Below are 16,415 nucleotides of genomic sequence, written 5' to 3'. Positions count from 1 at the left end.
ATTGTAATGTTAATTATCTCCCATTTGAAAGAATTATTTCCCTTTACGGAAAGTATTTTTTTATAGTTATAAAGTTAATGTTTTTTACCACCATACAAACAAGAAACAGAATATTTTTCCCTTTTTTAGCAAATGAGTTGCTTAAAGAATGCTCTATCAATACCAAAGTTTTTTTGTATATTTGAAGGCATTAAAATCAACAGGTATGAATTTCCCTTTTAAAGGTTGTTGCAATTTACTTGCCAGAATAAAACAAATCTTGCAACTTAAAGTAAAAGAGGGCATTAATTAAATAATAAAACTAGATTAATATTGACTTGTATCGCACAATGCTATTTTGAAAAACATCATTCAGCGCCTTAAGGATTGGAAAATTCTCTAGTGTAAGAATTTGTCAATTTTTGAAAAAAGGAAAATTTCCCATTTGGCTCTAAATGCAAAGTTTGATCAATGTTGACGAAAAACTGTTTGATTTACAATTAATACAAACTAGATACACCTTATAGCATTCAATGAAAAAATAAGCAAGTTCCATTTATGAAAAACCAGAGAAAAATCAATTCAAATCTGTCCATAGGTTGAATAATTTTGAATAATAACTTATAGAGTAACAGATGATATAAACTAGGTACTCTCTTGTGGTTCAGACAGGATCAAGAGGTTAGAATTGCTCTTTCCTCTGGCAATACACCCAATTTATAATGATATGTCAAACAAATAAAAGAAGGAATGCATGACTTGCAAAATAAATAACAATGAAAATATTTACCTTGGGTAGATGAATAATAAATATAATTTGTCTGGGTAATTAATAAATTAAGCATATAGAAGCAAATTGATTTAACAACAAAATGACAAAATAAATTAATACAATAAATAAAATCTAACAAAACTATATTTCAACAACTAAGACAGATTAGCACATAACACAAATCTTATTCCATATATAGCTCATTCTGATATCCATTTTTTTTTCATATTTTCAGGTAAATTTTGAAATCTGCAAAACACCAGTATCGCTTAGAGCAATAGTTGTTTTAAATCTGAGATCTTTAAGGCTAACTTTCATATTATCTTAATAAAGTTATGAAATTTTAAATACTATAACTAAACTGAAACAAATATAACAAACTTGGCTAAAATAAAGTAAAACATTGGTATATGATTTATTATTCTACAAACCAAAATTTTACTAGCCTGACTTTATCCATGGCTTAGGACAGACATTTACAAGGTTTTACTACGCATAAACAGAAAGCTTTAAAAATATAAGCTCTATTCTATTGAAAAGCCTTATGAAATTTAATAAAGCTATCACAATTAAAATCTAAGGTACTCTCAGAATGCTTGTTTTCATGTTGATAAGTGTGTGATTTACAGATATATTAGCTCCACACTAGTAAGACCATCACAGGAAAAGAAGCCTCTAAGATTGGCCTCTGTCAAAAAATTATCTTTTTATTCAGTGTATTATTCCAAAGAAAACATCAATAAAAACTCATACACTGATTGCATGAATTTATGAAGCAAGTACCTGATGCATGTGCATTGTTTTGTCAAAAACAGCCCATATTTATGAAACAAAAATATTCTACTTTCCAATAAATAGCTAAAAGTTTACATTTCAACAAATTTGTAAAAATGCTATATTTTGGGGCCAAAAAGGGGTCTTAAATCATAATGAATCCACAGTATTAATATTTGTTCATTTAGAAGGTCATAGAAACACACAAGTGAATACTATGCACTGCAAATTCTTCAATATGATTAATCTTTGATTTCCCATGTGTTGGCCATAACGCAAACTAACTCTTTGACTCAGGTTATCTAGAGACTAAATTGCATGTTACATTTAATTTCTACAAAATCTTATATCACAATTGTGACTAAGAGTCCCTTTAAAATATCATAGATTAACAATCTAAAGCATGTTAAGCATATTTTTGGTGGATCTGATTGGAACCATAATCTTGGGTACCTTAGTTTTACTACACATTCTAATCTAAAATACTGAAATATTTAATAATAAACAATTTTTGCTGCTAAGTGGAACAAATGTCATTTTCAGTCACAACTTGTATTAGATTTGACTGTATTGCATTTTAAAAAAGTATTAAAATCATAGTAAGCATTATGTTACAAGGAGAATTGCTAATAATTTTGTCTGGTGATCTTTTCTCTGTCATCATCATCATATATTCTTGTGAAACTATCAACTCTTATATTGCATTCCAAGTTTCTTTTTAATGTAAGCAGCTACTATTCTTTGAGGTCGAGCTTGCCATTCCTCCATTATATCATGAGGAGTGTTTATCTGGTCACCATTGAGACGATCTAACAATGTTACACATAAAACAGCACCTGTGAAGAGTAGCACACATTTACAAATTGGAAGCGTTATTATCTGCCCCTGCCACAGTATTTTTTGCACTTAAGCACCTGTGTTGGCCATATAATTTTTCATTCCATGGTTAGAAATACTCTCCTGGTTTTATCTGATTTGTTTGGTGTATTGTACAGGGTTATACACTACTTTGTCAAATATTTTAAGTTTCTTGCAGATAACTATAAAAGTTACTAGTTTGTTTCATATTCTAACCTTCTTTTTTATTCAATTTGGATGAAAAAAAAACAGAATATATTTTTTGTTGCCACAGTTCAGTATAACACATATATAAGCACATAAAGCTACAAGATAGTAAAGAAGTAATTATTACTAATAAATTTTACAAGTTTTTCAGAGAATTACAAACCTTCATTAAATATTTGTTTGCTTAAAGCAACTTCAAAATAAAAAGGTATGTACAAGCTTTGAGGACAATGACTTACTTTTTACACCGGCACGATGCGTCATGGCAGCAAAGCATAAGGATTCCATTTCTATGTTTCTGACGCCCCTCTCATGTGCTCTCTTAAGGAAAGCTAGTTTATCTTCTTCTGTATAATCACAGAATGCTCCATCTAACCTTGCTTGACCTTAAAAAATAACAAGATTGATACGCTGTATAAAAAATGTCCCCAGCTACTGTTTACCTGTGGGATATAATTGTCTGAACAGTAGACTTCTGTACAACTTTCTGGCAAACAGTCTAAAAGAAGTTGCATTTACATGGTGTCATTGAGATACAACTGTAAAGTTGAAACGTGTCTAATTTCATTTAACTCCCACAGGAATTGCCAAGTAAGACTGAAGTTATTGTAGGGTTTTCATTAACTCCCACAGGAATTGCCAAGTAAGACTGAAGGTATTGTAGGGTTTTCATTAACTCCCACAGGAATTGCCAAGTAAGACTGAAGTTATTGTAGGGTTTTCATTAACTCCCACAGGAATTGCCAAGTAAGACTGATGTTATTGTAGGGTTTTCATTAACTCCCACAGGAATTGCCAAGTAAGACTGAAGGTATTGTAGGGTCAACCTTATATGGTGTCAGACAAAAAATCCCACATTTGCCAAGGTTCTGACATTTATGGTTTCAGTAGAGAAACAATCACAAAGTGTGAGTATACTGTAATAGGCTGAAGATAATGAAATTCCCATTACCCCAGCAGAAACTGTAAAATCAAAATAACAAAAAAGTGTGGTCAACATGATGACAAACAATTCTTCTAAGTATAAAAGCTTTAGGGGAAACAGTCTTTGAGATGTTGCATTCACAAGGTGTCATTGTATTACAATTAGTGTTGTCAAATTGATCATAATTTGAAAAAAGGTCAAATCAACGGGGTTAACATTTTTAGCATTTGATATTCAGTACTTCTGAAGATTAATCCGTAAACAGGTTAACTGTTGCAAACACTAGTTACAATAGTGAAGAAAACTGTCAAAGTCCAATAACTCCTTATCAAAATGTCAAATCAGCATAATGGTACAGTATATCATGAAAGCCTTCTGATATACTGTCTCAGAGGAGTTTCCTTCACAAGATGCCTTTGTTAAACAATAGTAAATAAACAGTTTGCAAAGAGATATGCCTTGCCTGTGTAACATGTGAACAATGCAAAAGTTTTAAAGACAATCGACCATAACTGAGGGGATGGATTCCAAATAATCTCCATATCAGAGGTGCCAATGGTAATAAAACTGTGTACCAAATATATGTGACTTACCATTGGTGATTCCCCTTAAACTGACCTAATCACAAACAGCATGCCTAAGTCATGACTCTTAAAGTGAGACAAAATAAACTGCTTCGCTGAGCGCAGCTGGATACGCCCAAAGAGGTCCAACCCTGAACAGTTGGGGCAAAAATGGACACAATATTCAAGCTTGATAATTAAATATTTGACATATTATAGGTTTCTGAATAAATGTAGTCAAAGAACTTGAAATTGGTTATATGAATTGAATTTATATTCAATTAAAGATTTCTTGCTGTTGTGCAATACACTGCTGTTGCGCAATACTTAGTAAATCTGTTGTCAGACTATAAACAAATAAAGTTCAATTTCTTCTCAATGTCATATTTGAAATTTATGAAAATCAATAGGGAGATTACATCAATAGCTATAAATAATTCACCAAAGTTTCATGCGAACTGCTTAAAGCATTTTTGAGTTATTGTCCAAAAACTGGAAAATCCCCCCTTTTTTAATGAATAAAACCCCATAACTCAGAAATGTAAAATCTAAAATTTATAAAATTCTAAAGGGAGCTTACATCAACAGATATAAACAATTCATCAAAGTCTCATGAGAACTGCTGAAAGTATTTTTTAGTTATTGTCCAAAAAATGGAAAATCCCCCTTTTTTTGAATAAAACCCTGTAACTCATAAACGTAAGATCTAAAATTTATAAAAATCGAAAGGGAGCTCATGTCAATAGATATTAACAATTCACCAAAATTTCTTGCAAGTTAGTGAAAGCATTCTTGAGTTATTGTCGGAAAACTTGAAAATCCCCCCATTTTTAATGAATAAAACCCCAAAACTCAGAAACGGTAATTCTGAAATTTATAAAAAACGAAAGGGAGCTCACGTCAATAGATATAAACAATTCACCAAAGTTTCATGCATATTATTTAAAGTGTTTTTGAGTTAATGTCCGACATGTTGACGACGGACGGACAACGGTATACCATAATACGTCCCGTAAACAGGCGTAAAAAAATCAGTGCAATCCCATAACTCCCACAAGAATTGTCAAATAAAAAATGATGGTATAGTATGGTCACCCACACAACATAAACAAACAATTCTACCAAGCATGAATGCTTTCTGTCAAATGGTCTCAGAAATGTTTTATGTCTTTATCAATTCAAAAATTTCTGCATCAGCAATGTTCTTTTATAAAGAGGAACAAAACACCGATATATTTTCCATAAGGAGGCATCACAATAGCCTATGAATATAGTTTTTTTAAATCCTTCATAACAAAAGTAAACAAACACTTACAGTCACTTCATTTGAACTTTGCAAGATAGTTGTCTCATTGGCAATCATACCACATCTCCTTATTTTTATAAATAAATGAAATACATTTATATCTACATCTCCTGTCATAAGGATCTCTGTCATTTTTTTATAAACACAATAAAAGTTAATCTATAACCCAAAACCTTAGGCAAGTTAAATCAGCCTTCAACATCAAATATTTTTTTCTTATCCTGCAATTACCTTCGTAAAAATCATATGTACACATAGTCTTTCCTAACTCAGACTTGCATCCAATTTCTTCAGAAATTTGCAGTAGTTCTTTGTTTAGTGCTTCATCTAATTTGGCAGGATGTTGTATAATCAGTCCTAATGTTGGCTGTAAACAGAACCAAAATGCTATTAAATTTCAATTTCGGATTTTAAAACTTTAATTAGTTATAACTTTATCTGCAAAATGGAATTTCATGACAAGTATGTAACTATGATGAAGTTTTATTTTGTATAAAAATTAAAAATGTATATTTTCTAAAGTAAATTTTTCATGTCATTTCAATATCAATTTGATGTAGCTATTCTCTGGATTGAAACTGTATAAACTTCAAGTACAAATAAAAAAAAAGGTTAATAAACAATCAGCAATTTTGAAGGAAGTAAAAACACTGTTTTGACTCTACCATTCATCTTTGTTTCTACATTAAATCTAAAAAAAAAACATTTATGTAGCAATGTACTTGAACCCCTTAAAGAAATTAATGAAAACCTTAATAACATTTTAATATATTTAAAAAACATATCCTGTTTCTAAACCAAAATGCAAAATAGTTTCATGATTTATATACAAAATAAGCATGTAAAAACAAGGTTCTGTTATTGCAAACTAAATGAAACTTTTCCACAGAGTCATCTCCTCTTGGTCAGGGTATTTTAACTTTTGTCAGTTCTATTGTCCCATTGAATAAATACAATAGCTATTGTTCTGTGTGTAGTTTTTTTCACTGGGACCTTTAAATTTCTTCTAAGAGAAATCCATCACTCATTGATTGATTTACCTGAATAAAAAAAATATCTTCTAAGTAGATGAAAATACAAGAATCAACTCACAAAACTGCATGTGATGTTGTATTTATTTGAAACAGAATTGTATCTGCTTACACCCCTATTACCAACAGAAGAAAATATCATTTAGTGTACAACACTCCCATGGATTTTTTTCATGGTCTAGATCTAATCATCTTTCATGATTTTCTGAGTTTTACATATATTGGTATCCTAACTTATACTTCTCTACTTACAATTTCCATGTATGATCTAAGAATTCCATCAACTGCTGCTTCAGATATAACCACTGTTCCAGCATCTAACCCTACAACAGATATATTATATACTCATATCAACAAATCTGAAATATATACATTTTCAATCTAGTTTGTTGGCCTTGAATAACATGATGATAATTTTAAAATAGCTTGACCACAAACAAACAATATTTCAATATTTTTCAAATTTGAAACAGCTCACTGTATAGCATGGTGACTATAGATGCTGGGGCAATGGAAAAATAAATTGGAGCAATGGAAACTAGATTAAAGGTCAATTTACTACTGATAAAGTGCTATGTCCTATACATATGACAGCACAAATGTGCAAGTGGTTTCTTAAAAACATTGAAGGTTAATGGTTCTTTTGATCTACATATATATACAATTTCTAATCTTAAATGCAGCAACATAATAAGTTTCTTTTTCATTTAAAACATCTTTTGGTGTAACCAGGAGCAACAATAGATATGTATTTCATTAAACATATATGTTAAATGAGCCGTGCTAAGCAACACCTTAAAACAAAAACATTCACAAAATTAGAGCTATTTTCCTAATGCTTGTACTTTAAAGGTCTTGTTGGCTTGCTTGCTTTGTTTGTATAAATGTTTGCTCAAGCATTGTAATTAAGATTGACATCTGCAATCAATAGATAGGCGGGGCTTCAGCTTGTATACATTTTATCCAAATGTTATTGGATGTTGAGTATAATGTATACAAGCTGAAGTCCTGCCTATCTATTGATTGAAGATGTCAATCTTAATTACAATGCTTGAGAAAACATCTATACAAACAAAGCAAGCAAGCTAACCAAACCTTTAATCTACAAGCATTAGGAAAATAGCTCTAATAAAAACACAAAGTACCTATGTATTCACAGTTTCTGAAAGCCAGTTCAAAGCCCAATTTCAACTGATAAATTGACCAAATTTCCCAGACTAAAAACAATCAGTACAACTTAAATGGATCTAGTGTAAAGACATAATGAGCAGTCAGAGAATTTTTTTTTATCCATTGTCGTCTTAAAGCTATACGATCCTCTACATCACACTTCCACACATGAATCTTATTTCACAGAAGTTTTTAAATTAATCAAATTGTACTTATATAAATATCATTGCAAATGTATTTGTGTCAATCCACATCTTCAATACTGAAAAAGATAATTATGCAAGAAATATGTACAGAAACTGTGATTAGATCATGATTAAAGCTGTTAATCTTCTCCCTGATAACATCTGTGTATGTTCAGCTATAAAGTTTATCAAATGTGTTGTAAGTATTCTGAAAGGTACCAATTGTGCCCCTTTAATAGCCAACTGTTCCTGTCTTGCTACGATACAGTTTTTGATGAGTCAACCCCTAAGGGGGAAGGTTGAGCGCTCACAAACATGTTTTACCAGGCCACATTCTTTATGTGCCTGTCCCTAGCTAGGAGACTGTAGTCCAGTACATTCTATATTGATACTTACCTAATCCACCACTGGTTCCCAGTCTGAAGAAAACCACCTCTGAAGGATCACACCCAGCATGCTGAAGCAGCTTCAGAATTTCATGAATCAAAATAGACAAAGATGGAATTCCCATACCATGCTGTAAACAAAACCAGTCAACTTAATGATTTTGCAATAAAACATTCACTCTAAATTAATCATAATAGAAAATCAAAAAGCCTTTGAGCACTGAAGGGTACCCATTGCATTGTATAAAGTGTTGGGGGTTCAACTACAATTATGGACAAAAGTAGATAACTCCAATTTGAAATTTTGCGTAAACAATGACAACATTGATATTTTTAGAACAGATACTAGATTCATACACCATGCACAATTCATTTTCTTTTCTTGACAAGCATGGTTATACACCTACACATTATTTGCAACTTGAATATCAGAGTATAAAGTTCATTGATAAATTCTTAAAAAGTTCATGGATAGGACATATAAAATTTTAAATAATTCTTTATAGAGCACTATATTTTTTCATCTCAAAAGAAATAAAGTTTGTAAAATTATCAGCTATCAAGCCAGCTCCATAAGGGTTTTGATTGTAAAATGCAATCTTATCAACTGATTTTTCAAATGATTTTTACAGTTTGTTCTTATGTTGTGCTATTACACCAATGTCCCAGGTTAGGGCAGTGTTGAGCAACCACAAACATATTTAACTCAATCAAATAACATTTTGTATGTGCCTGTCCCAAGTCAGTAGTCTGTAATTCAGTGGTTGACAGCTCTTACCGTCTGTCAGATTTGTTTATTGTTTATTGTTTTGTACATTAATCAGGCTGTACTCCTTGTTATATTATTTTTATTATGTATTGATGTCTAGGCCTTTTATAGCTTTCTGTATGGTATGGGTTTGCTTGTTGTTGAAGCAGTGACCTATAGTTGTTTACATCTATGTCATTTTGTAGATAGTTGTTTCATTGGCAATCATACAACTCTTTGGTCCGGTTGTTGTCTCTTTGACACATTCCCCATTTCCATTCTCAATTTTAACATCTAATTATTTTCATATTGATATCTATTATCAACATCGGAAACTTTCTGCCTTCTTTTCTTCTCTTACTTACACTAACTGAAATAATTGGTCCCATTTTATATAACACATATCTATCTGATCCTTTAGAAATGTTATATAGCGTCTGTCCTGGTGTTAACTTAAATTTCAGCTGATCTACCATGTAATATGCAAACTTCTCCATCCGGGATGGTGATCCACCAAAACAAACAAACTAAAAATAAAAAAATCATTACAGACCCACAATGTGTGTGTCCTTGTGTAAATAGCTTAAAATAGAAAACAGATTTACCCCCTGTTTCACTGGAGATATTTTGGTTTCAACAAACATATTAACAAGAGGCTCTCAAGAGCCTGAATCGCTCACCTCACCAAGTTTGGCTGAAATTGATTCAGCAGTTTCAAAGGAGAAGATTTTTAAAGTAAGCAAACTAGATGAACAAATTGTTAAAAATTGTCCTCAAAGGGCAATACATGTACTCCTTAAGGGGTCAATTGACAATTTTGGTCATATAAACTTATTTGTAGATCTTACTTTGCTGAACATATTTGCTGTTTACAGTTTATCTTTATCATTAATACTATTCAAGATAATAACCAATAAAATGCTCCGCAGGGTGCAGCTTGATACGACCACAGAGGTCGAACCCTGAACAGTTGGGGCAAGTATGGACACAACATTCAAGCTTGATACAGCTTTGCATTTGGATTGTGATTAAATATTTGACACAGTATAGGTTTCTGACACAGAATGAATGTGGTCTAAGAACTTAAAAATTTTAAATTGGACATTCACCTATTATGGTCCAATATCCAAAATCTAAATACATGGTTAGATTCAGCATATCAAAGAACCCCAAGAATTCAATTTTTGATGAAATCAAACAAAGTATAATTTTGGACCCTTTTGACCTCAATGTGGACAAAGTTGATAACGGGGCCCAAAAATCAAAAATCTAAATACATGGTTAGATTCAGCATATCAAAGAACCCCATATATTCAATTTTTGTTGAAATCAAACAAAGTTTAATTTTGGACCCCGATTTGGACCAACTTGAAAACTGGGCCCATAATCAAAAATCTAAATACATGTTTAGATTCAGCATATCAAAGAACCCTAAGAATTCATTTTTTGTTAAAATCAAACTAAGTTTAATTTTGGACCCTTTGGACCTTAATGTAGACCAATTTGAAAACGGAACCAAAAATTAAGAATCTAAATACACGGTTAGATTCGGCATATCAAAGAACCCCTATAATTCAATTTTTGATGAAATCAAACAAAGTTTAATTTTGGACCCTTTGGACCTCAATGTGGACCAATTTAAAAACGGGGCCCAAAATTCCAAAAACTAAATACACGGTTAGATTCAGCATATTAAAAAACCCCAAGAATTCAAGAATAAAACCCCACTGAAATTGGTCAAGAAATAAGCAATTTATACGAAGTATCTTCTTTTGCACAATATTGTTCAATTAAATATTTCTTGCTATTGCGCAATACTGTACAATTGACAATTTCTTGCTATTGCGCAATATTGTGCTATTGGATATTTCTTGCTATTGCGCAATACTGTGCAATTGAAGATTTCTTGCTATTGCGCAATACTGTGCAATTGAAGATTTCTTGCTATTGTGCAATACTGTGCAATTGAAAATTTCTTGCTATTGCACAATACTTATTATATAATAATTTACACATCCTGTTTGGTGTGTATCTCCTACCATATCATTATTATTTGCTTTTAAATATAAATCAGAAATAACCAACTTAAAATGGAAAATTTTAAAAGAAAAAAAAAAGGAAAAAAAGAAAAAAAAGGAAAAAAAAAAAATCCCCCCCCCCAAATTTTTTGAACCCCCTTATGATTCATCACCCCCAAACTCAATCCCAGCCTTCCCTTTGTGGTATGGTGCCTTGCAGTACAATTTCAGAGAGATCCATACACTTGAACACAAGTTATTGTCTGGAAACTAGAAAAATGTGTTTTTTGGCCCCTTTTTGGCCCCAAATTCCTAAACGTTTAGGGCAATTACCCCAAAACTCAAACCCAGCTTTCCCTTTGTGATATGGAACCTTGTAGTACAATTTCAGAAAGATCCATACACTTACACACAAGTTATTGTCCTGAAAGTAGAAAAATGCTTGTTTTTTGCCCCTAATTCCTAAAATATTGAGGCAATTACCCCCATCATCAATCCCAGCCTTCCCTTTGTGGTATGGTACCTTGCAGTACAATTTCAGAGAGATCCATACACTTGAAGACAAGTTATTGTCTGGAAACTAGAAAAATGCTTATTTTTGGCCCCTCATTCCTAAACATTTTGGGCAATTACCCCCAAACTCAATTCCAGCTTTCCCTTTGTGATATGGAACCTTGTAGTACAATCTCAGAAAGATCCATACACTTACGCACAAGTTATTATCATGAAACTAGAAAAATGCTTGTTTTTTGCCCCTAATTCCTAAAATGTTGAGGCAATTACCCCCAAAATCAATCCCAGCATTCCCTTTGTGATATGGAACCTTGTGGTACAATGCCATAGAGACCCATACACTAACACACAAGTTATGTCTGGAAGTTACAAAAATGCTTATTTTTGGTCCCTTTTTGGGCCCTAATTCCTTAACTGTTGGTACCATAACCCCCAAAATCAATCCCAACCTTTCTTTTGTGGTATTGAACCTTATGGTAAAATTTCATAGAGATCCATTTACTTAAACTAAAGTTAGAGTGCGAAAACCAATGTGTCTTCGGACAACGACGACGACGACGACGCCAAAGTCATACCAATATACGACCGCAAAATTTGTTTGCGGTTGTATAAAAACTGCAAAATTTCCTTAAAATTACCAATTTAGTGGCAGCAACCCAACAATGGGTTATTAGATTCATCTGAAAATTATCAGGGCTGATACAACTTTATCTAATGAACACTTTTACCCCATGTCAGATTTGATCTAACTGCTTTGGTTTTTGAGATATAAGCCAAAAACTGCATTTTACCCCTATGTTCTATTTTTAGCCATGGCGGCCATGTTTTATGACAAAACAGAAAATAAAACAAACTCTTTATTCTAGATACCCTAAGGATCATTCAGCTTAAGTTTGGTTGGAATTGGTTCTGTAGTTTCAGAGGAGAAGATGTTTGAAATAGTTTACACCAGACAATCGACGACGGAGGACGACGACGGACGCCAAGTGATGGCTAAAGCTCACAGTTCCTTCGAAACGGTGAGCTAAAAAAAAAAGGAAAGACTGAAACAGAAAAGATCACTTACAAGCATACCTGCCAACCCTCCCGTTTTGAGCGTTTACAAGAAAATATCAAACAAATTATGGTTTGGGTTTTAATCAGGTCTACATTCATAAAGCAAACAACATATCCATACCATATGACAATCTTTCTGTTGTAAAATAAACATTAGAGATCTTAGTTTACACTTTCAATACTATTGTATATCATGACATTTATGTTGGGAGTGCTACTATCCTAGCAAGAAAAGACGCATCAAGCATCATTTGCGGGCAAATGCTGTGGTTAAAAAATTTTAACTTACAATGCCCCTTCCCAATTCTCCATATATTTCCTGTGGATTTAGAAATTTGTTCCCCTTTTCATTTTGTGTTCATTTCATACCATCCATTTCAAGTTCATCTAGTTTGTTATCATGGTTATAGATCAGATTATTTGTATGGGCATTCTTTTTATTATGCTGGGTGTATTCAAAACACCAACTATAAATCAATCAAATGACTACTGGTATTTAATGTTTTAATTTACAAATACACTAAATTCATTTATACTTTATAAAATGTACATTTTGTTGTACATAAATTGTAAATACATTTGTACTTTTATGACCACTCAGGAAACTGTTACTTGAATCATAGTTATGATCTTAAGGAAAGAATGTTGTTAGTATGCAATATTTTTTGTTAAGTAAAAAGAAACAAATTTTGTTTTTTAAATCTTATTTATTTTTTTTGTGTTGATTTAGAGGGGTGTATAATTCCCTGAATAGGTACATATAGGATATTAATGAGCAAAATCATTCCATTTATCTTTTGTTTCCTTTCATAAGAATCAACTATCTTGACTACTTATATTTAATATCCCATTACAGTGTTTCCTGCAGCTTTTAAAAAGGGCAGGGTAATTTTTTTCTTCGAGGGCACTCTTAGCGCGATTGGCTACACTTTAAGGGCACCCTTTGCGTGGAGGACTACACTTTTAAGGCACCCTTCACATAGATATAAAGGCACTGTTATGGATAGGGATTTTGAACAGATATATCATGTTAAGGAGGGGTATTTGCGAAAAATACCAGTCGAGAGAATGTTAAATTTCAGGAGCCGTAAGGCAAGGGAAATTCATTCTCAAGACTGGTATTTTTCGCAAATACCCCTCAAGAACATGCTATATCTGTTTAATTACACCGAATGTTAACGTTCAAAAACGCATTGATGATCGTGATGTTACAAGCGTCCAGTCGGATAGAGTATTTTTTGGCAAATACCACTGCAGAGAGGGTAAAAAAGGCATATCCTTTAAATTTCTTATTTGAGTAATGATTTAATGATTAAATCGTTACTCAAATAAGAAATTAAAAGTATCATAATTTTTCATCATATTTGTAATATGAAAAATTTGCATCAGTGTGAAACCTGTATTTAAATACAGGTAACTCTAATTTTTAAATTGGGAGTCATATTTGAAAATTAAAAAAACTCAGTGTCTTTTCACCCAAGAGTCATAAGGTAAGCGGACAGAAAGTCACAGGACAAAAAGTCACAAATTTGATAGGACAAAAAGTCACAAATAAATTGTTTATAATTGTTTGCATATATAACAGAAAGATCTTGAAATAATTTCTTTTTATTACATGTTTTCATTTTACAGTTAAGGAAATTGTTTATAATATAAAAATAAGAAGATGTGGTATAAGCCTTGATAAATGAAAATTTATCAAATTTTTATCATGCAAAGGATATATTTCTTGGCATCATGAAGCCATTTAAGTACCAAGCCACTTTAACAAATTGTTTTCTTAACAATTATTTGATCATTATTGATTTTTTTAGAATGCATTAAGTTTACAAAGTTGTTTTATATATAATAGTTCAAGAAAAATAATGTCAGAACTGAATTGTGACTTTTTGTCCTGTGACATTTTGTCTGTGACTTTTCGTCCTGTGACTTTCTGTCCTATATTTGTATATAATTGACCTGTGAATTTTAAATAATTTATCCTTTGGCTAGCATAACTCTTCCTCCCCTGTCTTGGGTATTTTTGTACCACCAACTGTACTAGTCTAAGATATAAAAATTAGACCCTTTTTCTAAAAAAACACTTATGCAATATTTATTAACTGATCTGAATCAAAGTTGGAATTAAATTTTTTAAAATGTATTCAGTTTAAAGTTGTGAGAAGAAAATTAAATATATCTTTTATTAAATCAAAGAAATGATACCTTCACATCGCCAAAAATTTCTTTAAGGTCATGTGATTTGTTGCTAAGGGCCAAGTGATACAAGACATCTTCTTCCATGGAATCAAGGTGTATATTCCTGACAAAGGATATCCTGAAAGTACAAAGTCACATATTAAATACATGACTTATACATGTAACATTTCAACAATGAACTCCAGTGCATTAAACATACTCACCTAGTGAATGAATTTAAACTTCTTGATACATTGACAAAAAAAGGAACATTACTAAAACTTCTCTGAACCAAATACAGCATTCAGCAATATATTCAAGAGTAAATCAAACAGTCATCCAAATTTATACTCAAATTTTGGTTAAAGACTGATTTCAGTACATGGGAAAAATATCTATACAATGTTATACTCTTTCATCCATTTTTCTTTTTTTTTTGTGTTTTTTTCCTTATCGAAAACTTAAGAAAACCTTCCAATCTAATAATTTGCTAATATTTACTTTTTATTATTCCAGTGGTGGATCCAGGGGGTTCTTGGGGTTGGACCCCCCCCCCTTTTTTTTTGTTTGACAACTAATGCTTTTTCATGGGGACAAATGGTTGGAACCCCCTTTTTTATACAATTTGAATGTGTTTGAACCACCCCCTTTTAAAAAAAATGGCTGGATCAATGCCTGTATTCCATGATACTTATCATATACAATATATTATTTGCTTTTTTGTACAATTATTTGAGCGCTACCAACATGACCAATTTATCTTTTATAATTTGATATTCTATAATCATTATGAAATTATTTATTATTGGTCATTATTAGTATATACCCCTTGAGGGTCCATGATTGGTCAAAAAAAATCTTGAATTTTAAATCCAAATCAGTAAGCCCTAGCTGCAGAATAGAACCTTACACTGTGTATAGTAGGTAACGAATACTCCTCATGTATCTCTGAATCCTTATAGGTAAAAGTCCCAATTTATTCAAATATAAGGGTTAAACTTACCCTTCTTGAGAATCTATGCGCAAATGTCTATCTAAAGCCATGATTTTCTTTGTTTACTATCCGCTTTTAGACAAATTCTTTGAACTCACGCAACGCAGGTCTCTTCACTGTTCAGGCTATATGTTGGTGACTGAGAGTCACTGTCTTTTACGATAACACTAGTAAACACAATTTAATATGAACTTTTCGGTTAAAGCTGTTTAGTTTTGCAGTAACTTCAGTAATTAGTCTCAAATTATATACGTGATGTGACTATCCTTTAATTTTTGCTATACTTTCCCTTTCGGTTTATAAGGTGAAGGTCGGACGAATAAATTGACCTTGTCTGGTACTGTCTACAACGCGGAAATGTCAACGTATATTTGTTCCGCCTAACAGAAGTTCCACTGGAAACTTTGTTATAAACAATGTCATAATATCTGTTCCTGTTGGAACAAATATTCTATATCATTTATTCCGTCAGTGGTATTGAGTGGTATCTTGGGAACGGCTCGGCATATATTTAAAATTTAAACTGATTTGTAAAGCGTACTGTAAATTCAGAAATTATTGCGTGCATTTATTATTGCGATTTTTCAAGAATGGACAAAAATGCGAGATTAATTATTGCGATATCATGAAAATCTGCATACAGATATATGTAACAGACATCAGAATGCGAGTTCTTATTATTGCGATAGTCACCCAGTCGCATTATTCGCATTAATAAAAACCTCGCAATAATTTCTGAATTTACAGTATAT

The 16,415-nt window shown here is 31.9% G+C and overlaps 1 protein-coding gene across 1 annotated transcript; it reads right to left on the bottom strand.

Annotated features, from left to right (window-relative positions):
• Positions 1–222: 222 nt before the first annotated feature.
• Positions 223–15,957, bottom strand: LOC127730121 (uridine phosphorylase 2-like). Its single transcript, XM_052238255.1, has 8 exons — positions 15,673–15,957; positions 14,697–14,808; positions 9,270–9,431; positions 8,167–8,287; positions 6,668–6,738; positions 5,616–5,751; positions 2,830–2,976; positions 223–2,361 (listed from the first exon to the last, which is right to left on the bottom strand). The coding sequence occupies exons 1-8, from the start codon at positions 15,711–15,713 to the stop codon at positions 2,213–2,215; spliced, it is 939 nt and encodes a 312-aa protein (XP_052094215.1). The 5' UTR covers positions 15,714–15,957; the 3' UTR covers positions 223–2,212.
• Positions 15,958–16,415: the final 458 nt, after the last annotated feature.

This window comes from Mytilus californianus, unplaced genomic scaffold (assembly GCF_021869535.1).
Source record: "Mytilus californianus isolate M0D057914Y unplaced genomic scaffold, xbMytCali1.0.p SCAF_2, whole genome shotgun sequence".
NCBI lineage: Eukaryota > Metazoa > Mollusca > Bivalvia > Mytilida > Mytilidae > Mytilus > Mytilus californianus.
Note: the sequence above shows the minus strand (reverse complement) of the source record. Positions and strands in the feature narration are given on the sequence as shown.

Bases quoted from the DNA above. Each gene is read 5' to 3' on its own strand.
- LOC127730121 (XM_052238255.1), bottom strand. From the start codon at position 15,713: ATGGCTTTAGATAGACATTTGCGCATAGATTCTCAAGAAGG. The intron at 14,809-15,672 runs GTAAGTTTAACC...TTGTACTTTCAG, and splicing joins CGCATAGATTCTCAAGAAGG to GATATCCTTTGTCAGGAATA. The intron at 6,739-8,166 runs GTAAGTATCAAT...TATCTGTTGTAG, and splicing joins GGGAACCAGTGGTGGATTAG to GGTTAGATGCTGGAACAGTG.